This window comes from Phoca vitulina, unplaced genomic scaffold, assembly GCF_004348235.1.
Source record: "Phoca vitulina isolate PV1807 unplaced genomic scaffold, GSC_HSeal_1.0 scaffold33, whole genome shotgun sequence".
In the NCBI taxonomy this organism is placed as follows: Eukaryota; Metazoa; Chordata; class Mammalia; order Carnivora; family Phocidae; genus Phoca; species Phoca vitulina.
This window is the reverse complement of record NW_022589736.1, coordinates 18,026,009-18,053,481: the sequence shown is the minus strand read 5'-3', so window position 1 is coordinate 18,053,481 and position 27,473 is coordinate 18,026,009. Positions and strand designations below refer to the sequence as shown.

The 27,473-nt window shown below is 36.5% G+C and overlaps 1 protein-coding gene across 1 annotated transcript in view; it reads left to right on the top strand.

Moving 5' to 3' along the window:
* Positions 1–27,473, top strand: part of CUBN (cubilin) — a 264,380-nt gene that overhangs the window by 149,933 nt on the left and 86,974 nt on the right. The window contains exons 35-42 of the mRNA XM_032425570.1: positions 189–317; positions 1,322–1,454; positions 10,495–10,700; positions 11,625–11,809; positions 13,525–13,717; positions 20,167–20,364; positions 24,975–25,121; positions 27,246–27,436. Of these exons, the coding sequence (XP_032281461.1) occupies positions 189–317; positions 1,322–1,454; positions 10,495–10,700; positions 11,625–11,809; positions 13,525–13,717; positions 20,167–20,364; positions 24,975–25,121; positions 27,246–27,436 (1,382 nt within the window). The remainder of the gene's footprint in view (positions 1–188; positions 318–1,321; positions 1,455–10,494; positions 10,701–11,624; positions 11,810–13,524; positions 13,718–20,166; positions 20,365–24,974; positions 25,122–27,245; positions 27,437–27,473) is intronic.

Below are 27,473 nucleotides of genomic sequence, written 5' to 3'. Positions count from 1 at the left end.
TATAAATCATCTCTCCTATACTTGTATTTATAGTTTATATTTAATTCTCAGGCATTGTCTCAAACACCAACCCTGTTTTAAATTCTCCGAGTAGTGATTTCTTCTTTTTAGCTTTGGTCTCTTGTGGTTACTAGAAACAGTAGCCTGTGCCATGTGGCGTTCACTCTCCTTGTCATGATCTCATTTAGGCCGCTACTGTGGCACCTCCATGCCCCATCCCATCACTTCCTTCAGCCATGCTCTGACGCTGAGGTTCGTCTCTGATTCTCGAGTGAATTCCGAAGGTTTCCATGCCACATATGCTGCATCATCATCCGGTAAGATAAGGTAGCCAGTGGCGCTACCGGGTTAGGGGAAACGTGGTAGACATCCTTGGTTTGTTATTTGGGACTGTTACACCTTCAGAATTGGAAGGTAGTTTCCTGAGATCACCTCTCTGACTAACCTTACTGTCTTCCAATTTAGATTCACCTACTTGTTATAAATTCTAGCAGTAGTAAACTCTGTACCACATCTTCCTTGTCCCTTCATCTACTGATGGACGCTTGGGATATTTCCATACCTTGGCTCTTCTGCCTCATGCTGCTAATAGTGAGCTCTGGAAGGAGGGAGAATTGGTTGGGACGATCTTGGAACGATCAGTGGTCTCCTTCATGATGCGTCTGTTAAGGCAGCCCCTGACCAACAGTGTCCATTGGCATCTCTTATGAATGGACAGCACTGTTCTCCCATCTCCCTGGCCTCCCCACTGGGCTCAGGCAGGTCTGGGTGTTGTCACCCGTGGCAGGATGGATGGTGGCATGTAGGCAGGAGGCGAGAGAGGAGCCACCCAGTGCTGGCTCTGCCAGCCGGGGCTGTGCTTTTGGTCAGCTGCCGGCTTCCTCGTTATTAGCAGTTAAAAGCACAGGACACCTGGAAGATCTGTGTCTGCATTTCGGTGTTCTCTGGAGAGGGGAAAGCTGGAATACTGCCTTCTGTTCGAGGCCAGCATCGAGAATCATCCTGGGCAGAAATACTGAGCGGTTGTGGGATTAAAATATGTCTTTTATTACGTAAAGTTATAGTTCACAGCAAGAAAAGGCTTTTAGAAGAGAAACTACAGAGATTCCTTCTGACCTACCATATCCTGTGGCTTACAGTTTTCAGTCTTCACAATCTTTTCCTGATGATATATGACATGGATTTTTTTTTTAATTGGAAAAGGAAATAGGATATTCTTTGCTGCTGCTAACAGCTCCTCCCGTGTTCTTTCTCCTTCATCTTACTGTATCTTGCGTTTGGTCTTTGCTCTGGCACTCACTTTGTTTCTCTTTTCTTCCAGCTTGTGGTGGAACCTTCCACATGGCTGAAGGCATCTTCAACAGCCCCGGCTACCCAGAAGTTTATCCCTCTAATGTGGAATGTGTCTGGAACATTGTCAGTTCCCCTGGCAACCGGCTCCAGCTGTCTTTTATGTAAATCCTTTTTTTTTTTTTTTATGGTGTATTGTTTCAGTGTGAATGAGTCTGCAGGAAGGAAGCACGATTACTGATATAATGGACAACTAACAGCATGTGTGTCCAAGCAACTGTTAGAGAACCTGGTAGGAACTTTAGGAAGTCTGTTTCCAAATTTCCTCTGTTTAGTCATAGTTTGGGTTATAAATGGCATTAAAATTCTCTTGAGAATGGTTCTAGAGCCCTGCCTAATATTATGAGGAAGATATGCCTATGCTCTTTGCATTAATTTGTGGAATGTTTATTTTCAGAGAACAGTAACTGTATCTTTTTTTGAACTAGACACATTTAGAGTCTTCCAGAGAAATACTAACATTCTTTCTTCCAGCAGAAATCCCCATCACAATGAAGCCTTCCTTTCCCCATATACCCCAATCCATCTTACCTTCTGCTCTACTTCCAGAACAATGATTTTGGAAGTTTTCAGGAACTTAATGGTTGGTTTGTAAAATCTCTGGTATGTTCCTAATTGAACTGTAAGACTGTTTGAATATGGACTATGGATATGGAATCAATAGTAGAATCCTGCCACATTCAGAGGGGTCTAGAATAAATATTTTTTTTTTAACTTTTTTTTTTTAAGATTTTATTTATTTATTCATGAGAGACACAGAGAGAGAGAGAGAGAGAAGCAGAGGGAGAAGCAGGCTTCCCGCTAAGCAGGGAGCCCGATGCGGGACTCGATCCCAGGACCCTGGGATCATGACCTGAGCCGAAGGCAGACGCTTAACCATCTGAGCCACCCAGGCACCCTAGAATAAATATTAACAACAATAATGTGTTTTTCGAGAAGTAGGTAGTGAAAAGCACATGGTAAGTGACATGAGCCTTTTTGATGAGTCAGTAGAGAGATCACCTGTGATATACTGTACTGGTAGGAGTCACTTAACGCATATGGAGTGAAATGATTTTGGTATTTAAATTGCCATTTTAAATTAAAAGTCATCTATTATATCATATCACATATTATTGGGCATAGTTTTGGATTCTAATTCTGTTTTTGGAGAAATAGAATACATAACTTACCTTTCAGAGAAGAGGATTATTTTGAGGACACTGGCCTTATTCAAAAAAGTCTTGCTCCTTCTCCTAGACATGCCATTCTGTGCATCAAGAAAGGATTTTATTTTTATTTATTTATTTAAGAAAGGATTTTAAAAAATGCAAGAACAGTCCCATTCGTGGACCACGTGCAAACATCTGAAGTTGCTTTCTTTCAGTCCATCAATCAGACAGTGCCTCTTCAGGGTACAAGTGGCATTGTGTTAACACAAAGACACCCTCTGAGTGCCTGGAAGGCAATGCGAGGTTAAGCTGCCACATGAGAAAGAAGTTTCTGTTCGTTTTTGTCTTAACTAGAAGCTTAAAGTTCTATATGGGAAGAAATCTATATATATATAAGTTTCACCTGATATATATGTCTTCTTTTATCCAGTAAGTATTTTTAAGCCCCTATTGTGTGCTCACATAGTCAGCACACGTGACTCCCAGGCCAGATGCTTTATACATAATGATGAATAAAACAGGATTATTGTTCTTATGATAAAGTCCAAAGCACTTCACGTGGCTTACGAGGACTCCTAATTGCCAAATAACAACGCTTCTTTCTTGGTCTTTTTCTAGTCTCTACCACGTTCACATTGTTGACTAATCTGATGTTCAGTGAGTGACAGGAACCGAGCCAGGTACAGGGAATGTTTAAGACAGACATCCCATTTGTTGACGAGTTACTAATAAATTAATGCCAAGAAGCTATTTATTTAAAACCTAGAGATTCATTCCATCTATAGGGGATAATCATATACATGTAAGGGCCACCATTAGAGTTTAGGATATCAAATGTAAAATGTATAGCACAAGGTTGATGCATACCAGATGGTCAGTGAATGTTAAATTATCTCACTCTGCCGTTTCTAAAATACCTTGTGTGGCAGTTCACGGTTAAATCCAAATGGATGATGCTGAGCTCTTTCTAGAAGATAGGAGATAAATACAAAAAGCTAGTTTCGTTCATTTTACTGTTGAACGGACACTAAATCCTAATTATCATATAGACAAATCTTAACGACTCAGCTTTTTCCTTTATTGTCCATAAGAAGTTAATTTTGATTATTTTGTGTTACTTGCCTGAGTTTTATTTTTAAAATAAATTTTGTAGAATGCAAGATGTTTCTCTTTATGTAGAGGATAATGAGAAGGGGTTTATGGCAAGGCCTGTGAGTTATTTCTGCCCTGGTCTAAACTGTATCCAGATGGGTGCTTGGAAACATGCATGCCCCTGGGTTGTGTGAGAAGCATATGGAATACGTCAAGTTCAAAACCACGGGGTTTGGATTGTGGACACTGTGGTGAAACTGAATAAGGAGAAAAACTGGAGAAATTATGGTTGAATCTGTAACAAAAAGGAGGGGGGGGAGAAATAGAATCTAAAAAGGAGTTTTTTGTAAAATAGATATTTAAAGGAATTAACAGAAAATATATTTTATGCTTGCAGAGTGCTTTTCGAAAGTGATTGATCTTGGTTCAAGAATCAAAATGAGATAATGAGAAACAGTGATTGTACTATTTTTGTTCCCCATCATATTTTTACTAAGAGATCTCAGCCAAAGTATTTGGAAAGAGGGTAGATTTGCTTATAAAATGTACTGGCCTAAAACAAAGACTTCCAAGAAAACAATAAGCTTTTTAAAAAGTTTAATTTGATTCTTGTATCATCCTACCCTCGTTTTTTAATAAAATGTCTTTTCTATGATTTGGCACTGGTTTATACCAGTGCAGTACTCAAACAGAAAAGACCTTCACTTAGTAATCTTCTGGACTATTGGACCAAACTTAAATGTACATACTGATCATGTGGGATCTTGCTAAAATCTACATTCTGATTTAATTGGTTGGTGGGTCCTGATTCTTCATTTAAACAAGCTCTCAGGCGGTGTTGAAGCTGCTGGACCATGTATTGTACTTTTGAGCAGAAAGGTTTAGATTTGATTTCATGTAAATCACCGGCGGAGACAAATGATCTCTCTTCCCTTCCTACTTTCTGAGAAACAAAACCAAACCAAAACAAAGCAATTTCAGCATATTTCATCTTATTGATAATGTTATGGATAATGAAATCAAGACTGAATTTAAGTGCTAAACGTGGCTGTCATCCTAAATATGGATTCATAACAATTGCTTGCCAGAAGTGGTTGTCGATAGAAACTTTGTATTATAAAGAGTAAATTGTCAAGGAAGACAATGGGGGTAAGGACAAATGTGTAGTCTGCTTAGCTTGACGAGGATTTTTCCTGAATTCTTCTGCTACTAAGTTTCTGATCATAGCTTGCTGCTAAAGCTGTGTCTAGACTATCGATACAGACAATCTATATTGTAGTAACTCACCTTGATGGGATCATGAGCGCCACAGACTCACTGTTTGGCTAGAGACCTACCAAAGCTAGTATCTGGCTCGAGAAGCAATGGTAGAGCAAGTATGACTTGTTTGTTCCAGCCCTATGCTTGGCAGTGAATGCTTGGAAGTGTGCCTGATACATTTGTCCCATAGAGGGGCTTGAGGTGCCCAGAACCTCCAGACTGGTGGTCTGTCATCCTAATTCATTAGCTGAGACAGAGCCCCAGGAGAGCACTCTACTTACTTATCATGTGAAATCACAATGTTGAGCATTGACTGAAAAATACACACAGTAGAGAAGTAAGTTTTCTATTCTCGAGACTTTTTTCCCCCCCTTTCTGACATTTTCTTCTCTATGGTCTTTCTAGATCATTCTTTCTTCTTTTTATCTTGTCTTGCCTCTTCTCAGCGAAAACTCCCTCCAATTACTTCTGAAAAAAGAATAGTTTGCATACGCTTTCTCTATGGTTTTTTTTTTAACCATTACATTATTGTTTCTTTAAAAATTAATTTTAAATTAATAAAATGTTACAGGGCAGCAAAAGTCCCCCTTACTTGTTCAACACAGAGTTAACCTGTATCTTGAATTGCATATGTATCACTTCCATACATGTTTTTATAATTTTACTATATATACTATGTGTATAATATGTATAGCATCTATATCTATATATCTCCATATACACTACATAGTATTGCTTTTTGTTTTATATTTTATGTAAATGAAATCATACTTATTGGTTGGACAGGAATTACATTGAATTTATACATTAATTTTTAGAAGGATCTTTATTGACTTTTCATATTCTTGAATTTGGAATATCCCTGCATTTATTTTGGTCTTCTATTATGTCCTTTGTTAAACTTTCACATTTTTTAAATAGAGGTCTTATAGCTAGATACCTTTTTTTGGTTGTTGCTGTTGAAAATGGCTTCCATTTAAAACTTACAGATGTGACCTGGCCACCTTACCAAAAAATAATACCCTCCTTAAATTATTCTTTCCTCTGATCACTACCTCATTTTATGTCTACTTATTTATTATCTATCTTTCCTTCTTGAATAGAAGATCCTGAAAGGGAGGAACATTCTCTATGTTCTTCATTGTCCAACCCCCATGACAGTGTCGGGCAATATAGAAGAGAGTAAAAATTGTTGAGTAAACATTGACTAAGTTGCAGTTTCTAAATTTTTGTTTGCAGGTTTAAGGAAACCCTATTTGTTTTTGCATATCTTATCCAGCAACCATTGTATTCTCTAGAATGACAAAGATTTTTTTCTCTTTTCTACTGCTGTATCTTTAGTGCCTAGAAGGGAACCTGACACATTAAAGTGCACAATGAATATTTATCAGTGAATGAACCCTCCTGAATATTAATTTACAGCTCCTCTTTTCCAGTCCTTACAACCTTTCCCTCTTTTTCTTGTCTTGTTTCCCTGGAAAATGCTTCAGTGTAATGTGAAACAAAGTGATGAGAGCAGGCTCCCTGTGTTGTTTCTGATTCAAAGGAAATGCCTTAAAATTTTTACCTCTAAGTATATTTGCTATAGGTGTTTTGTAGGCACTTATCCCATTAAGAAAATTTCCTTCTATTCCTAATTTTCTAGGAGTATTTATGATGAGCGGGTGTTGAGTTTTATCAAATGCTTTTTCTGCAATTGTCATTGATTTTCTCATAGTGTATTTTGCATCTATTTCTGTTAGTTGTGTGTACAAGTGCGTGTCTGTGTTGAATTTTCTTATTGATCTTCTGTTCTTAGAGCTTTGTTAGTACAACTTGATTAGATTTTACAAATTTATGGATCCATTTTGCTTATATTTTATTTAGGATTTTTCATATATATTGTTAAGTTAGGTTGACCTACACTTTTCTTTCTTTGACATCCTTTGACTGGCTTTGCTGTCAAGATTATACTAACCTCAGCATGCTGGAGAATCACCCTCTTTTCTATTCTTTGTTGCAGTTTGCATAAGATTGAAGTTGGGCTACTGATTCATTGAAGGTTTGGTAGAGTTCCCCTATGAAATCATCTGGGCTCATATTTTGGTTTGTGTTGTCTGTGCACAACTTTAAATACTGATTTTTGTTTGATTTAATGGATTTTTTTAAGGTTTTTCATTTTTTTTCTTCAACTAGTTGTATTATTATATTTTTATAGAAAACTAAGAGTTCAAATTTATGGCATAAGGTTTTTAAGGGATATCATTAAAATTTTAAAAAAATTTAATGTATCTGAAATTAAGTCCTTTTCTTATTAGTTATATTGCTCATTTAAGCTTTCTTTTATTACTGATCAGTTTTTTCAGTTTATACTTTATTAGTCTTGTCAAAGTAATAGCTTTGATATTTTTATCTTTTCTAGTACTTTCTACATTTCTATTTCATTAATTTCAGATGTTTTGTTGTTTCTTTACTTCCCTTGTGTTTTTTTCTGCTTTGATTTTTTTAACTTTTAAGATTAGACACCTAGCTCATTTTTCTTAATATTTGTTCTTTTCTTTTATAAACATTTAAAGCTGTTAATTTCCCTCTAAATATTGCTTTGACTGTGCTTTATAAGTTTTTTAAATACGGTTTTTAAGGATTTTATTTATTTATTTATTTATTTATTTATTTATTTATTTGTCAGAGAAAGAAAAAGAGAGAGAGAGCGTACCCACAAGCAGGGGAAGCAGAGGGAGAAGCAGGCTTCCCACTGAGCAGGGAGCCCGATGCAGGACTCGATCCCAGGACCCTGGGATCAGGACCTGAGCTGAAAGCAGACGCTTAACTGACTGAGCCACCCAAGCGTCCTACTCTATCAATTTTAATACACAATGTTTTCACTCTCATTCAGTCCTAAATATAGTCTAATTTCCATTATGATTTCTTATTTAACACATGGTTTATATAGAAAGACATTTTGTTTCCAAATTATGGGACATTTTGTTATCTCTTTGTTACTCTATTCTAATTTTATTCTATAGTGGTCAGAGAACATGGTTTTTAATAGTTTTAATATTTTCTGAGACTTAATTTGTGGCCAACAACATCTATACATTTTTAGACATGTTAATGGGAACATGAAAAGAATAATTGTAGAGAATTTGTAGATTCAAATTACTGGGTGTTATAAAAAGCTTTGTTGTTGCTGTTATTGTAATTCACCATCTTATGGAAATCACAAAAATCATCTGTTTTAGTCCTTAGTATGTTTGAAAAATAATTCTATAGTCAGAAACTGCTCCTTTAAAAGTTACTAATTTATTTTTAGCAACCAAATCCTATAGCCTGTTCTTAGTCTCAGATCTGTGCATCATTTGACACTCATCATCACTCTGTATCACCCTCTGTTTCATTTTCTCTCTTGGCTTTTATGACATGACATTGACCTTGTTTTTAGTCCTCTTTTTCACACTTACTCCTGGGTTTGCTGTTTCCCCTTCCTCTTAATATATTCAAAATGCAGGTGTTCCCCTAAGCTTCTGTTGTCATCTCTTCTCTCATTCTCTTTCTATTAATTATCTCCCACATGTTCATTTCTAAACCCCCAGTCTAGCCATGCTTTCAGCTTTTATCATATACACACAGATGATTTCCAAGTATAGCCCCAGCGTATCTTCTGAAGTCCAAACTACATATTAGCTCCAACAGATAGTTCCACTTTGGTAATACACCATTATGTTAGATTCAGCATATCTAAAAACAAAAATATATTTTTCTGCTGTCCCCAGTTACTATATTGTTATATTATATTGCCATTATATGTTACTGCAGAGTAATTTTCTCAAGCAGATCTGTGGTGATCTAATTTTACCACTTAAAATTCAAGTGTTTTTTTTAATATGGTAAAAGATATATAACATAAAAAATAGCATTTTACCTATTTTTACGTACATAATTCAATGGCATTACATACATTTACAATTCTGTGCAACCATCACTACTATCCTCTTCTTTATTTCTCTTGGGTAGTTATCTTGGAGAGGAACTTCTGGGCCATTAGTTGGATGTGTATTACATTTCATAAAAAACTGCCAAATAATTATTCAAACAGAAATATATGAGACTTCTAACGTGCTTGCTAACATTTGATCTTGTCAGTCTTTTTCATTTTAGCCATTCTGATGGGTATGAAATGATAACTTACAGTGATATTTAATTTACATTGTTCTGATGCCTAATGACACAGAGTACTTTGGACATTCTCACCGGCTATTCACTCAACTTCTTTTAAGAGTCTGTTCAAACCTTTTGTCATTATTAACTTGGTTATTTGTTTTTTCATAGTTTATTTGTAGGATTTCCTTTCATATTTCAGATATGAGTGCCTCGTTAGATATATGCTTTGTAATTATCTCTTCTTCTCCCCCTGCACAGTCTGTAACTTGCCTATTCATTTTCTTAGTCATGTCTTTAATGAGGAGAAATTTTAATTTTTGATGAAGTTGAATTTATTAATTTTTTTAATCTTATGGTTAATGCCTTTTGCATTCAATCTAAGAACTATTTGCCTTCCCCAAGGTTATAAAGACATTCTCTGTTTTCTTCTAGGAGATTTATGTTTCTGGATCTTATGTTTACATCTATAAGGAATATTAAATAATTTTCTATGTATGGAGAGAGGCAGAGGTTGAGGGTTTTTTTTTTCCCTCCATAAGGCTATTCAGTTACTGAAGCACCACCTGTTAGAATGATTTTCTTTTCCCCATTGAATTGTCTTGGCAGTGTGGATTGGGTTGTATTGACTACATATTTATACATCCAAGTTTATAAAACACTAAGGCCAAGTTCTGAAAGCATTCATTTAGCACGTACGTGTTCCAGACTCTATATGTTACTAGTGATAATCATGAAATAGATATTATTATTACTATCTTTCATTCCCCCGTGTCATCATAACTGCAGAATATAATACAAGTTGAATAGGCCACATTTCCAAATACTAGCCTCTATAATTACAAATCCTGTATTTATTCTGCCTTTTCAGAAATGAAGTACAGATACCTTTGATTGGCACTTAAGCTCTGGCAAAATTAGCCCATCATACTGCTTCAGTTAGGTCTTTTCATGTTTTCCTAAAGGTACCCAATGTTCTAACCAAACTAGACCTCCCACAGATTTCTAAATATGCCCCACCTGTCTGTGTGTGTGTGCTTTTACTGACATGCATTTTCAGCTCACCATTTCTGCCTTAAATCCAGTTGATGTTTATATTTCCATCTCAAAAAAATCTCTCCATCAAGCTAGCACTGAGCCTTACAATCAGATGTGATACCTCTGCCTCAAAATCTTATAACACTTTTAGATCTGAGGGCACTTAAGATATTATGCCTTATAAGATATATTTTTTCCTGTATTCTAGAATGCCCAGTCTTTCCCCCTAGAAAGAAAACTCCTCAAAGGCAGTGTATTAATTGCCTTTGTAGTTCTTTAATAGGCATTTCAACAAATTTGACTGAAAGAAATATTTTGAGTTGGCTCAAAGATATTGTAGTGAAAGCTAAAGAAAGTTTTATAAAGAACAGTTTAACCTAGCAGATGTTTCAGGATAATCCCAAAGCTTATTCTATCAATTTAACCTTCCTAAACTCTTTTTTTTTTTTTTTTTTGTCCAAATTAGAACTTTCCAGCTGGAGGATTCCCGGGACTGTAGCAGAGATTTTGTGGAGGTCCGTGAGGGAAACGCCACCGGTCCCTTGGTGGGGCGATACTGTGGAAGTGTCCTCCCCCTCAATTACTCATCCATCGTTGGGCATATCCTGTGGATCAGATTTGTCTCAGATGGCTCGGGCAGTGGTACAGGCTTCCAAGCCACATTTACTAAAAGTAAGTTGCTTCTTTTTTATTGATGTCTTCCAGAAGGCGTCCTATGAACTAGAAAGGATAACAAATTTCTTAGTAACACACAAAGTTAAGAATAATCCTGAACTCTATTCTCTTAATTTTATTGTATTTGTGGAATTACTTGATTTTGAATTTTATTATAAAAACTAAATTATATATGAATGGCCCACTAAGAGCAAGGGAGAGCATTCTCAATGACCCTAGTATTCCGTTTAAGCTCTAGTTTCTACCTAATGTTATATTAAACTTTTTGTATGATATTTTTTAGAGCCTTCTGATGCATTGTAGCTCAGGTTTAGTATATTGATATCAACCGTATTTCATTTGTTCTCATCAACTCTATATTCTTCAAATTCAAAATATTTAGTATTATTTTAGGATCAAATTAAGTGCTCAGATATAACAGGGTTTTCTTCTAATAGAATAAAACATGAAATGTTTTTATTTTCTAACTTGACTTTTCCACAACTAGGTATTCTTCATGTGGTTCCAATATGTCAATTTCCCTTATCAAATTTTTAAAAACATGTCCCATTCTTTTGTAAAAAAAAAAAAAAAAAGGTAAAATAGGTAAAAATTAGAGAAGGAGCCTGGTAATACCCCTTCGCATGTCCTCAAGTCCCCTGGGGACTGGGAACCCCTTTTCACATGGGAAGTTATCTCCTCTTTTCACACCATGGAACCTTCTTAGGAGATGGAATTCCATTCACAAAATCACTGTTCTCCAAGGAATTAATAGATAGTACAGAAACCAAAAGGGAAGCAATATTTCTTTCAGTGTTCAGAATAGAAATCACAGTCAATTAAAAGTCTATCCTTTTCAACACCCCTTGCCTTTTGTTTCTTTCATTTGATTAAAGAGCTGTTCTAAGTACATCTGATTTACTACTCTGTTTTTCCTCCTAGTATTTGGCAATGATAATATTGTGGGAACTCATGGGAAAGTTGCCTCTCCCTTATGGCCTGGACGTTACCCCCACAACTCCAATTACCAATGGATAGTAAATGTGAATGCATCTCAAGTTATCCATGGTAGAATCTTGGAGATAGACATTGAAGCAGCACCTAGCTGCTATTATGACAAATTAAGGGTGAGTTTCTAACTACAATCAATGTTCATAAATTTTGGTGAATTTCTATTTGCAAAAATAAACCCAAGTTACTGTCTATTCAAGCATTTGTAAATCACAGGAAATGGTCTTCACTAAATCATGACTGCCCTGTCTAGGTTACTGATGAAAAGGTAATTCTGGTATTATATTTATTATCTTTGGATTCTATATCTAAGTTTGTTTTAGCATCATTGTAATTTACCTATTAGGCTTTGTCTATGCATGTGTGTATATCTTAAATATTTATTAAGTATTTATTCTACCTTATATCCCATTTTCTTGTGTATTCTTATGTTAGAGTGTTAAAAGTTTGAAGGATCATTTTAAAATAAATGAATAAATAATTGTGGTGGTTATTGCCATCCAGACATTGGTCATTGCATCAATTTCAGAAACACTATCACATTCTTTTTTTTTTAGCCTTATTCAGGTATATTTGACAAATAAGTATTGTGTGTATATATAAGATGTACAACTTGATGTTGCAATATATGTATACATTGTGAAATAATCACCACAATCAAGCTAATTAATATATCTGCCACCTTGCATGGTTATCATTTGAATTTTGTGTGTGTGTGTGTGTGTGTGTGTGTCTTGTGTGTGTGGTAAGAATATTTAAGATTTACCCTCTTAGCAAATTTCAAGTATATAATACAGACAGTATTACATATTACAGTATTAGCTATAGTCACATTGCTGCACATTAGAGCTCCAGAATTATTCATCTTGCATCACTGAAACTTTGTAACCTTGACCAACATCTCCTTATTTCCCTCTCTCCCCATCCCCTGCAACCATCATTCTACTTCCTCCTTCTATGAGTTCAACAATTTTATCAGATTCTCAAAAGGCAGGATTCCATCATATTCATCTTGGGTCTACAGTGTCTCACATAGAATTCAGTACCTAATAGATGCTCAGTATGTGTGGAAATCATTATTATGTAGACTGAAAAACTTAGCTTATATAGTAGCTTCAGTAGAGAAATTTATAACAATTTTAATGAACTTGCTCCAAATTATTTAGAAGATGAAGGAAAGGATAGGAAATGTGGTTGGATAACATTCATCCACATGTGCTGACAAAAAAATGTGCTCCATGCTATGTGTTAGTAATGATCAAAATGTGTCTCTGTATACGTAATTTAATATTTTAAGCCAAATGAATAAAATTTATTGAGTGCTTTGAATGTGTGTTGATCCCTTGTAAGCTGTGATTCTTTTGTTGTCATTAATTCTGCTTTCAGTTATCTGTCCACTTTCATTAAACCTTTCCTCTTTCTTCTTGTTTTCTCCCTTTCTTTCTAATTCCTTCCTTTGAGGCCCCAAAGCATTCAGTAAGATCTATTGTTGTGCAACCATCTCGGTTCCTACTTTTCCACCCCAAATTTTACTGTAAATCAAATAACGAGCTATATCGCATAGAGCTTGTGTATTAACACAATTCTGCAGCAAAGATAAAATTATTTTAGAACACCTTAAATTTTTGTAATCATATTTTATATTTAATGGTGCTTCCTATTTGGACTGATACATAAAATGTTTACTTATTTTTTCCTATTATGATGAAATTATAATAACATAAGGCAACCTTTCAGTTTTCTTTTTTATGAAGAAAAATAGAGGTAATTTCCTAAATTCAGTGCTCTATTACCAGTTTTTCTTTCTTTCTTTTTTTTCTTTTACATGCAGATTTATGATGGCCATGGTGTTCATTCCCGCCTAATTGGAACTTATTGTGGTATCCAGACCACAACTTTTAGCTCCTCTAGAAATTCTTTGACATTTCAGTTTTCTTCCGACTCTTCAGTCACAGGGAAAGGATTCCTTCTGGAGTGGTTTGCCGTGAATGTCTCTGTTGGACCTTTACCTACTATTGCTACAGGTGTGTTTGGTAATAAACGAAATTCTGCTTAGGGGCTGATATGTTTGGGCTAGTCGTTCAAAGGGTCTTACCACAACAGAAGCCAAATACATAAATGACTAAGAAAAGTAAGTACAGCCCTAAAGCCCTTCCTCCGTATGTTCAGGTGTTCTCTTAATTTCATAAATACTGCATTTTGTAAAAACCGTACATTTGCTTTTTAAAAATGTTGGTTTCCCATTATATGTTTTTATTTTAATTAAGGATTTGATATCCATGAGGCATTCTATTTATAATTTTTCTTTCTTTCTTTCTTTCTTTCTTTTAGATAGAGAGGGCACACAAGGGGGTTGGAGGGGCAGAGGGAGAGGGAGAATCTTAAGCAGGCTCCACACTCAGTGCTGAGCCCAATATACTCAGCATGGAGTCAGATGCAGGGCTGGATCTCCCGACCCTGAGATCATGACCTGAGCCGAAATCAAGAGTCAGACGCTTAACCGACTGAGCCAGCCAGATGCTCCTACTTATAATTTCTAGAGATCCCTTTACATATCTCTGAAAATTTGATTTGTAAATACTACGTGTGCTCACACACATCCAAAAACACACATACAACATTATGGATCAACTAGTAGGGAGAAGTAACTGTGTTTCCTCTATATTTCATTTTAAATGTACTTTTAGAAATGCTTCACTTTCTCCTTAGTTGGTTGCAAACCTTAATGTTTCATGGTAAAATTAGCCTAATTGTTAAAGTTTTATTTTACTATGTTTAAGACCTCCTTAATCCCCTCAGTAAGCAGTGTTTGGGGAGACTAATTTTTCCTTAATAATTTGTTTAAACAATTTTGAATGGCTTTTATGGGGTGACATAAAAGTTTGACAGACATTTCTTGGAGGATATTGTCAGTCCTTGGTATACAGTTGACCCTTGAACAACACAGGTTTAAAACTGCATGGGATTAAAAAAATCCACTTATATGAGAATTTTTTTCAATAAACACAGTTGTCCAGGGCTGTAAATGTGTTTTCTCTTTCTTGTGATTTTCTTAATATTTTCTTTTCTCTAGCTTATTTATTGTAAGAATACAGCATATAATACACATAACATACAAAATATGTGTTAATTGACTATGTCATCAGTAAAACTTCTGGTCAACAGTAGGCTATTAGTAATTAAGTTCTTGGGGAGTCAAAAGTTACATGGATTTTTGGGGTGCCTGGCTGGCTCAGTTGGTAGAGTACATGGCTCTTAATCTCAGGGCCATGAGCTCGAGTCCACATTGGGCATGTAGCCTACTTAAAAAAAAGTTACATGGTTGGCACCCCTAAACCCCTCATCCACAATCAACTATACCTGATTGAGACACGTTATCATAGGTTCTCATTGAAGAATATTCAAACTTTGAACTTGTTCTAAGACTACACAGATCCTAAAAGATTAGAGTCTATTTTTTTCTAGCTTCTTGGGAATTTGTATTGGCAGAGAAAAATTATAAAGGTATAATTCATACTTGTTTTTATTTAATGCCCCTAGAGTATTCTGTTCTGAGATGTTATTTTCACCTCCCTTACAAGATGCTACCATAATATTAAATATGAATTTCTTTCCTAAGATATTAATCTACTTATCTAAGAGCAAAGAACCATCAACAAGATTGCCAAATGTAATTTAGAGCTATCCATTTAATTCTGGAAAGCTCTCATAAGTAAACTTGAGCTAAGCTTTTTTTGTATCCACAGATCTCAAGTTAGAAAAGGAATCACTTATTCCTGCAAAATATTATATAAACAAATATAATTTAGTACTCAAAAAATGAAAAATTTTCTTCTCATGCTTATGCTCTGTAATTATATGATTTAAGTGGATAAGCAAATACAGTATCATAAATCTCATTTTCCTCAGCCAAGAACAGGGGAAAAGGAGGGGCACTTAGGTGGCTCAGTTGTTAAGCATCTGCCTTCGGCTCAGGTCATGATCCCAGGGTCCTGGGATCGAGCCCTGCATTGGGCTCCCTGCTCCGTGGGAAGCTTGCTTCTCTCTCTCCCACTCCCCCTGCTTGTGTTCCCTCTTTCACTGTGTCTCTCTCTGTCAAATAAATAAATAAAATCTTAAAAAAAAAAAAAAAAGAACAGGGGAAAAGGAAAGTGAAAAGGTAAGAGAATTTTATAATTTACTAGGTATCTAGAACATTCTGAAAGATTCATTAAAACTAAAAAAAAAACTTAACATTTTAAAATGTATTAATATATTGAACATTGTACCATCAGCATTTCTTACACATACACAGGTTTAGTTTAATTCAATAAACATTTATTGAGGATTTGTTATAGATATACCAAGATGACTAAGTAAAGAAACAAAGATATGATCTCAACTCTCCAGGAGCTTAAAAATAATTGGGAAAAACAAAGTATTCATATGTCTGTTAAATAATGTTATAGTAATTAAATTATTTAATGACAAAGCAGGTGGTACAGGCAGAAGAAAAGCAAGCAAAGGAAACTGAGCTTAATGTGACCTAGGATCATCTGAAGGAAATTAAACCTGTCGAGTAGGAAAACGTTAGTCGGCGTATCAGTCAGGACATGTTCGGTTATGCTGCAGTAACAAACAATTCCAAACTCTGAGTTGCTGAAAAATAATAGTTTCTTTCTGGTTTGTGTGAAACATCCCTTTTAGATTAAATAGGTGCCTTGTCATCAGTATCATTCCATAACACAGACCTGACATTGTCTGGGGCATTGACTGTGATCATGGCAGGAGGACAGAGAGCCCTGGCATATCTCAGTGTAAAAGTGCTCATCTTAAAAGTGACACAAGTCATTTTGCTCATAAGTCATTGGCTCAAACTGGTCAAATGACCTCATTCAACCACAAAAGTATCAAGATGTATAATTTCACCATGTGTTTGGAAATGAGGATAAATGAATATTTGACCAAAAAGACTAATGACCCATAGTTAGTGCGACAACTGCCTTTTATAAATTCAAGATAAGAAATATTTCACATAAAGGAAAATCTTAACATTTGAAGACACTGAGTAATATTCAGCTCTTTCACTTGAAAATTGCTCTCATTTGTCTCTTTTTTCTTTACTTCTGTAGCCTATGTAGTAATAGGATAAAGGAATTAGGATGTAGTCCTGTAAAATTTTACACTCACTTCCTGGTGGTCCTAGTAAGATTCAAACATGTACTGATATAAAAGTAATAAACCTCTGGAATGGTGGAGTAAGGATCTTTGAAAATCCATTCCTGTGTAAAAACAATGAGAACATTGTCAAAATCAACTTTTGAGAACTCTGGAAATTAATCAAAACTTGCTACAGTCTAAAGAGTGTTTATTCAAGGATGATGGCTAAATCTCAGTGAAAGAGTCAACTTTCTGGCATCTTAATTCTCCCTATTTCCATCTCTCCCCTTGCCTCAGCTTTGTAGTTGCCTTTCAGTATCCTCACAACTATGGTAGTTGTGAAAACCAGCAGCCTAGCAACTATTGGAAGGGATAGAACAGGTTTGGAGCTATAGAAAACACCCTATTCCCTAGGAATTACCATTATCTGACCTATCTGGCAACTTCCTAGGAGAGCTGCATTCTCAGGACTTGTCTTCATTTGACCTGCCTCAGAGGTTGCTCAGTGCCAATAGCTCTATCCCCAGTGTGTTTGTGGAAAACAATCGGTGGCAATTGTTTAACATCACAATTGCATGTGGCAGTGATACCAGCTGCAGCTAACAAGAGACTGAATAAAACTGTAAAAGAAAAACCTGGGGAATGAGATATTCATAGGGAGCTTTGGAAAACTCTGACATACATCTGGGAATCTAGAAAGCCGCACACACATGCAGAGCTGTGCACATGTCCAAGAAAAGACACAAGAGAGCCCTAAACTCTTACCTCTATATGATCTTGGGGATCTGTGTAAGCAGGAAACAAAGTCTAAGGCAGAGTTGTAAACTGCCTGCTAGAGCCTTAAAGACATATTCCAACACACATAGATTTTGAATTAGCTATCATAAATATGTTAAAAAGTTAAAAGGAATCATGTCTAAAGAATTAAAGGAAAATATGGGAATAATGTATCACCAAATAGAAAATATCAATAAAGTGATAGAAATTATTAAAAGAAAAAAACCCAACCAATTAGAAATTCTAGAGTTGAAATGTATCATAATTGGAAAAAAAAAAAAAAATCCCTGGGGAGGCTCAAGGACAGATTTGAGCAGGCAGAAGAATGAATCAGTGAACTTGAAGATAGATCAATTGAGATTAGCCTGTCTGCTAGAAAGAAAGAAAAAGACTGAAAAAACTGTACAGAACCTCAAAAACTATCAGTTATACTAACATATGTACAATGAGAATCCCAGAAGAAGAGGGAGAGAAAGCGGAACAAAGAATATTTGAAGAAATAGTGTCGGAATACTTCCCAAGTTTGATAAAAATTATTAATCTACACATCCAATCTCCAACATCCAAGAAGTTCAGTAAATTCCAAATAGGATAAACTCACTGAAATCCACACCTAGACACATCACAAAATATCAAAGCTGGAGAAAAAGTGATCATCTTCAAAGGACCAAGAGAAAGTGACCTATCATATAAAAGGAGTCCTCATTGAGATTACTACCTCCCTTCTCATCAGAGACCATGAAGGCCAGAAGGCAGTGGAATGACATATTCAAAGTGCTGAAATAAAAAGACTGTTGATTAAAAATCCTTATCCATCAAATGTATCCTCCATCTAAGGAGAAATTAAAACACTCCCAGATAAATTGAAAATTCAGAGAATTTATTGCTAGCAGATCTACTATACAAGAAATTCTAGTGGGAGGCCTTCAGGCTGAAATGAAAGTACTATAGCATGTTTTCACTACTACTAAACAGTAAAATAACAACACAAGTAAATATGAAGATGTTATAAATGTACTTTTGTTTGTAGATCTTTTCTTCCACTGTCTGATTTAAAGACATTAAGCAATGACTATAAAACTATGTTGATGGGTTTGTAATGTTTAAATATATAATTTTTATGACAATAATAGCATCAAAAGATGGGAGGGTTGGTATGGAATTATATTTGAGCAAAGTTTTATATACTATTCAAACTACTAAATTAATATTAATCCAAACTACACTGATTCAAATTAAAAGGCTAATTGTAATCCCTAGACACCCACTGAGAAGATAACTTAAAAAATATATAGTAAAAAGAAGAACAAGTGAATTAAAGTGGTATACTAGAAAACATATATTTAACACTCACTAGGATGGTTATAATCAATAAGACAAACAATAACAAGTGTTGGCAAGGATGTGGAGAAATTGGAACCCTGTGTATTGCTGGTAAAAATATAAAAAGATATAACCATTTTGTAAAACAGTTTAGCAGTTCCTCAAAAATGGAAACACAGGGTTACCATATGATCCAGCAATTAAATTCCTAGTCATATACCTAATGGCATTGAAAACATATGTCCACACAAAAATTTATACATTGAATGTCCATAGAGGCATTATTCATAATAATGAAAAAAGCAGAAACAACCCAAATGTCAAACAGCTGATAAAACTTAATGCGGTATATCCACACAGTGGAGTACTAGTCAGCCTTAAAAAAGGAAATGAGCGAATGAAGGGAAATGAAGGAAATACTGATGTGATGCCTGCTACAATATGGATGAACCTTAAAACATGATGCTAAGTGAATGAAGCTCACCACAAAAGCTAATCACATATTGTATGAATATATATACATGAAATGTCAAGAACAGGCAAATCCATAGACAGAGGCAGAAAGCCAATTAGTGGTTCTCATGGACTGCTAGAGTGGAAAACAGGCAAGCTATCAGTGTTAATGGGTTTGAAATGTCTTTTGGAATGGTGAAGGTGTTCTAAAATGATCAATGATGGTTACAGAACTTTGTGAATATACTAAAACCCACTGAATTGTATATTTTAAAAGGGTAAGTTTTATGAGATCTACAGAATAGTTCAATAAAGCTAATTTTAAACAAACTGAGTCAGAAATAAAAGCTGTTGTTATACATTTCACCAAATTGAAAATTATTTCAAGGCTGCCCAGATATAAATTACATGGTGAATAGCTATGCTGAAAAAGTGAAGATTGAAGTCCAGAGGAAACATAAATAATAGTAACAATAGAATCATAATAGGGTCTTCTACATGAACTAACTTCATGCTCAACAAATAACGACACTAATCAATAAATGGGCTGTGTGGCAAAACTATGGTGAGAAAAGCAGAATAAAGTGTGTTTTTCTTATACAAAAAATTAAGGGAAATCACAGCTGTGTGAGTCAGCAGGTTTAAGAAAATATTTCTAGATTTCTTTGAGAACTGTTTTAATTAGTTGTTTCCTCTAGGTTCAGGGCCGCCACTTTAAAATGAATGTGCTACATTCTCTCCCATGGGAGGTATTTCATAGGTGTTATTTTTTCTTCAACAGGTGCTTGTGGTGGCTTCCTGAGGACAGGAGATGCGCCGGTCTTTCTCTTCTCCCCAGGCTGGCCTGAAAGCTACAGTAACAATGTTGACTGCATGTGGCTTATTCAGGCTCCAGATTCTACTGTGGAACTCAACATCCTTTCCCTGGACATCGAAGCTCACAGATCTTGTGACTATGACAAACTTGTGATAAGAGATGGTGAGAAACATTTAAACAAAACAAAAAATGGCCAAGTTTCAGCCCTCACACATACTTAGTTACATTCAATTATGATAATACTTGTTCGCTGTCTCCATCCGTTTTATATGGAAGTTCCCAGATATCATGGTCAATGAAGGCACCAGAGTTGGCTACAATTTCTAAAGAATGTAAGGAAAGTATTAAATGTTCTATAAGAAACAAATGCACATACTATGTCAGGGACAGCATTACATTCCTAAGAAAAAGCCCTGCCTTTAGTTTAAGTAGGAAGTAATGGTCTGAGTTTCCAGGTGGTGCTGCTTTCTTGATGAAAGGCCTTGGAGATAAATTTTGATATTTTAGACCTATGGCTTTCAGATCCAAGTGTGAAAAAGTGTATATAATTGCAATATATTCAATTCTCTTTGTCTACTGAATCTTTGGGTAGAATAGTCAGAATTAAGGGCTAACATTTTTGATCTTTTCCTCTATGCACAGGTGTGGTGTTGCAATGCAATTAGCAGCATAATACTAAGATGCAACATGTACAAAATTGTGCTTCACAATTCACATGGCTGGAGAAGAGGAAAGCCCCATCCTCTGATCAGTGTTTCTCACAGTGCGGTCCCCAGACCCAGCCCCGCAGAATCAGTGTCACCAGGGAACTTGTTAGAAATGCAAATCTTTCAGCCACACCCCAGACCTACTAAAGTAGAAACTCTCCGGATGGGTCCTAGATCTGTGATTTAAAAAGCCTTCCAGGCGGGCCGTGTTTAGGGTGAGGAAAGTAAGGCAGGATTGCGCAAACTGCAGGGTCAGATTCTACCTTGGTTTAAAATTTTGGTATTTTGACCATTTTACATTAAATTTTAATTTTTAAAATATTGCACTAAAATATGACTTATCTTGATTTCTAAGGTCTTTGGCCCCTCCCTGAATGTTGCCTGTGATGTGAGTACTTCACTTGCCTGACCCTTGTCCCTGCCTCCAGATGATTCTGAGAGTTTCTAAAGTTCGAGAACCACTACCTGCCATGTTAAAGACATTAAGACCTCACATGCCTACCTAGACAACAGGGAACATAACTAGGGAAGTGTTAAACTGGAGAACAGCCTCAAAGGAGCAGCTACTAAGAAGGCAGGCTCAGTGTTATTTAGCTTCCTGTCTTCTAAGAGATATGAAAGATACAGAATTTTCTATGAATTTCCCAATTGTTAGATTTTGGAAATTAATGAAAAATGCTTCAGAGCATATTGTGGACCAAACATGTGTTTGTTTTTTGCCCAGAGGTTACTCGTATGCAAGCTCTTGTCTCCCTTATCCCCTCAACCCTAGACTTTCATGAAGTACAGTTAGGAAATGGCAGAAGGGCTTTATTTTCCTTCTGTTGAGGCTGGGCACCAAGACTCGAATCAAACATACAAATGAGATGAGATGATAAATCTTAACTTTTCCCCCTTTTCCTATCAACCATCAGCTATTAGCACATTGCCCAGAGAAATTATCATCTTTTCTCACATCAAGGCACTCCTGTGGATGTTAAAATTTAAAACTTTTCACGTAATGAAATGAGTGTGTCCTTGCACACATATTCTGAGTGTTCAGAATCTGGTAGAAACTTAAAAAAAAAATCTTCAGTAGGTAACTCCAGTAATGAAGTAAATTATGGTTACTCTTTTAACATTCACTTTCTATTGAGTTGCTTTTTGTTTCACCAATAATTTTTCTTAGAAGCCTGAAGCCTGGGAGTTGTTTTCTTCTTCATCTGTGTGACCTTGCACAAAATACTAAATGTCTCCAAGTCTGTTTTATTGTCTGTGAAAGAGAGACCAATATCTACTTCTTGGAATTGTTATATCAGGGAACATAATACATGCAAAATTCCCGAGCAAAAGTCCTGACATTTTATAGATGTGGAATTCAGAATTGTTTAATTTAGATTTCAATTTACTTTGCTAGAGATATTTTTAAAATAGGTTTCATCATAAACTCTTTATAGACTGGAAGTGTTCTTACTGAGACATAGAGCTTGGGAGCTCAGCAAATTGACTTATATGCCAAAACAATGACAGTGTTTTAAATTAGAGTGTGACCTATCGGAAGAGATTTTTATTCACAACATGAGTAGGTACTGAATAGGCTCATTAGTTCCTCATATGTTTCTTTACTCATTCAAGAAGTAGCTATTGAGTGCCGACTGTAGCGGTTGGTGGGTATTTTGTTCATTTGCACAGTGTTTAGTCTACATTTAGAATGAAATTTCAAGCCCCACTCCAATTGTTCATTCTTCATTCAGACAGGGTTTTTTTGCTTCTGAGTAGCAGTGGCATATCACATTCTGAAGCAAATATCTAAAGCCATTGAGCACAAGCAATAATACTTAGAGGCCACTTGTGCCATTGACCAGTCATCACAGGCCTTCAGCCTGTGGCCCTTGGTCCCAAGCGGGCTGTGGACATTCCTGGGCCACCCCAGAGAGGGCCCTGCACCTTCCTGGGAGACCTGAGGCACTCTCTTACCTGCTTATTCATTTTTTTACAGGATTGTGATGGTTCAAGACTGAATCCATTTTTTCCAGACCATGTACCAACAAATTTTACATACCTAAGATTCCCCCAAATTGAGGTTCTGTGAAACTACATCAGCCCTAGGGGGGGTAAAAAAAAACAGAAGAAGGGGGGGAAGGCAAAAAAATAATTTTGTCAAAAATCAGTAACCCTTCTATTATTTATAGATATAAAATGTACTTTAAATTAGAGTGTGACCTAATCTTAGAGAAAGATTTTTGTGATCCTAGAGAAATCTCATAGCATAGTTTGAGCATCTGGAGTTATTTAGCGAGTGTTTTAAATCCCTGTTGACTTCTATACTCTGTGCCCTTGGGCAAATTATATATCTTTCCTAAGACTATTTCCTGTTTACAAAATTGAGATAATAAAAATACTTACCTAATAGTGTTATTGTGAAGATACAGTTTGATATTACATGTAAAGCACTCAAAGTAGTAATAATAATTGCTTGATAAATGTCAGCTATTGGTAATCTTGGCCTCGGTTTCCACATCTCTAAAATGAGGAGTCTCGAGTAGAAAGAGAATCACCAGACTACCCTGTAGCCCTGGTTCTTTACATTTGATTTTCCCCTCTCTTTAAAAATCAGGTTCATCCCTGCCACAATCCATATGGTAAAGTTGTAGAAGGTTCTAGAAATACCTCAGTATTTACTATGGATACTGGGGGGAGAAACAAACCATCATATGGTTATTGGGTTATCTACCAACTCATCAGTTAGGCAACCAATAAGTAATTATTTAGAGATAAGCATTGTTTCATCAGACAATCTGAGGTGAAGTTTAGAAAAGAAAAATCAGTAGACCCTACCCCGTCTCACTGAGAGAGAAAATATGCACCTATGATATAAATAACAATGTACAATAAACTTCAACATTTTGTGATATAGACAGAGAATAAGTCAACAAAAACAATTTGGGGCAAAATGTATAGCAAAATATTATAGTGAAGATAGCAAGTGCAAAAGGAGTTATAGAGAGAAACTTTTGAATTGTAAAAAACACAAAAATTTCCAGAGGTCAGAAACCCTGCAAAGAATACCTTTCAGGCGTCTCCTCCATATAGCTATGCCATTGCATTTGTAATCCCAGACAATACCCTGTTTTCTGAAGTAATTAACAATGAGTGAGTTTTAGATGGTGATCAATGTCAAAGGGATTCATTTTGCTGGTTGCGTTAAAGAGGCAAATTTCCTCATGTCTCATATTCTATTTTTAGAATAGCTTGAAGTTTATTAATTATTTTCCTTAGAGGGAGAAGAAAACCATGTATTTTCCCAGCCAAGGAATCCAAATATTTTATAATTTCCTTTGCTCCACTCTGGCTTTGATTGTGGCTTTGTTCCAAGTTGCTTATATCCAAGAGTAGTAAAAAGGAAAAAGAACCATGAGGTGACCCAGTTGTCCTTTGCTTCTCTCCCTGGAGGGCACACTTGCTGAAACTGCCTTTTTTCATCCTCCACACAGGTGGACATAAGTGTGTTCTTTTAATAGCAAAAGGAATAAACCACATCAAACAAATGGAAAGTTTAAAAAACCCACAAAAACACAGTCACAACTAAAAAAACCCTCTGGAGCTGAAGAGAGGGTCATATAAATGTAGCACACCTCTTGGCAAATGACTTTACAACATTAGTATAGGATCTGAGGCTGAAGTTCTCTTTTACATACTTGACCTTCAGCCATCAGAGTGATTTAGCTGAGTCTCTAACATACATTACAGCACTACTCCTCCATAATTTCCCAACCTCCATGTACCCTGATTTTGAGTTTTAGTGCCAGGGAGAACTGTCATCCAGTTTTTAGAAAGACGGTGGGAACTGTCAAAGGAGATTTTAACATAAAGGGTAAAGCAAAAGGTAGGCAGCATGATTAGGCAGCTGGAGCCAGAATGATGTAATCCCTGGAGTATCCTTTTATTTGAGAAACTCATGATCTCCTAGGATGGGTGATGTTCTGAGAAAAATGTGTGAGCTGCTTTGTCTGGGTTGCAAAGGATGGTGGAGGAGATTCTGAAGACACCGCATTCTGCCGCTGACATTTCCTTTCTTTGGCGTAGGAGACAGTAACCTGGCCCCGCAGCTAGCAGTTCTCTGTGGCAGAGAGATCCCTGGACCCATCCGGTCCACTGGAGAGTACATGTTCATCCGGCTCACCTCGGACTTCAGTATAACTGGAGCGGGCTTCAATGCATCCTTTCACAAAAGTAATATGCTCGTTTTTGTGTGTGTCATGTCATGTCATCTCACCTCATCATCTCTCTCTCTCTCTCTTTCTCTAACATACTCTGCTTATTTTTCACGTGGTTCTCTGCCCAGCCTCTGGATGGCTATCCTATGTCAGCTACTGAGTCTGATCCAAAAAACAGTGGCCGAGTGGTACATAAGGATCCCCTGCCTTCAGGTCTCTGGGTGGGACATCTTCCCCTCCCCCCGCCCAAAAAAAGGAGGTGTGTTCTGGTAGGCCCAAGAATGAGATCTTTAAAACAATTTTTCAGCCTAGCCGAGGGCTTCAGCTAGAACAGAACTAGACAGCACTTATCCATAACACATTGAAGGAAAAATAAGTCAGAGTAATCTTCAGTCTAAGAAATAGACAAAGGAAAACAAGATATCTTCAGAAAGCTCTTGGTTTAAACAACTCATTGGAGGGTTGGCCGGAAGAATTTTTTTCTCTTGGAATATAAGTTTGATGAGTCAGAGAATGTGCACAATACATGGGTGGCGATCATGTGCAGTATGATCGAAACTTTCAAAACTTGATAAAATGGGAAGTCCAATAATAAGTTTAAAGCCAAAAAGATTAAAATTAAAGTAGTCCATGAAATATGGAATATTGAAAGACGCTCGTGCTTTTAACCAAAAAACATAATTTTAAAGTAGACTCTCGATATAGACATTAAAAATTTATCTAATATTTTCCTGCACTGTTATATATGTCCTTTACAGAGTAGGGAGCAATGGAAGATAAATTATCTTCTTCACACTCAGGGAAGCAGGCTGCATAGTGGTTTAAGAGAATGGGCTTTGAAATTAGACTTATGATAAATTTCCACCTGTGATTTAAGTGGTTGTGTGAACTCACTGCACTCCCTCGTTGAGTTGCTCAGCCCCTGACAACGGGCAAATTAATGCCTGCTCCCTCCATCCACTCTCTTCTTCCTCTTCCAACCTCTCTCTCTCTCCTGTTCATGTGTCTGACAGATGTATGTGTGCACATATAAATGTACATAAGTGTGTGTGTGCACGTGCACACCCACATGCTGGACGGCTGCATGTCTGGAAGGTATTTCCAATTTAACATGTGAAACCTGAACTCTTGCTTTCCCACCCCCTTCCACCCTCCAAACCTGCTCATTCCACACTCTTCACCATCTTGATAAATGGAAAGTACATTCTTTCTAGTTGCTTAAGCCAAAAATCTTGACGTCATTCTTGATCCTTCTCTTTCTCTCACCCTGCGTCCTAACCATCAACAGATCACAATGATTCTACCTTCCCAATATATCTAGAGCCCAGCCACTTCCCACCTTTCTCCTGCTACCACCCTAGTCCAGGTCCTATCTATCATCTCTCCTTGGACTCAGGCAGTCATCTCCTTATTGGACACCCTGCCTGTGCGTTTCCTGCCTGCCCCCCTTACAGTCTAAGTATCGCAGACAGAGCGATGCTTTTAAAATCTAAGTCAGGTCGTGCCATTCTGATGCTCAAAACCCTTGAATGTCTTCCTCTCTTACTTAAAATAAGCCCTTTCAGTTTCCTGAATGACCTAGCCCTGCTTTCTTTGGGATCACTCACTGTTGTCTCATTAATTCTGACTTACATGATGTACCACTCAAGCCTTTACACCAAGTGTTTTCTGAACTGGAACCCTCTTCTCTCACAAAACCGTATGGCTTGATCCCTCATTTCTTCAGGTCTCTGTTCAGGTGATACCGTAACACCATAGCCTTCTCTAACTTCCCCAGACAATACTATGCCATTCCCCCTCCCCCTATTAACTTTTCTTTGTAGAGTTTATCCCCATCCCACATATTATATATGTGTTTATTGTATGTCTTACTCATCTATAAAGTAAGCTTCTGAAAGTAATTTGTCTCTGTTGCTTATTTCTGTATCCTGATCTTAGGAGAAACCACAAAATGAGTACCCAGTCATCTGTGCTCAACAAATGCTTGTTAGGCTAATCATTTCTTATACTTTGGTCCCAGTTAGTTTCAAACCACATTTCTATTGCCTACACTTTAAAAATCCTCAAGAAAAACAGGAAAGCATAAAAATCCCATTGTAAATGTCACTTAAATAAATTACCTTTGTTTCTTCTTGGAAAGGTTGTGGTGGATATTTGCATGCAGACAGAGGGATTATCACATCCCCTCAGTATCCGGAGACCTACAGTCCCAACCTCAATTGCTCTTGGCACGTTCTGGTTCAGAGTGGTCTGACCATTGCTGTCCATTTTGAACAGCCCTTCCAGATTCCAAATGGAGATTCTTCTTGCAGTCAGGGGGACTACTTGGTGGTAGGTCATGCTTGCTACCTTTTCTAATTATTATCTT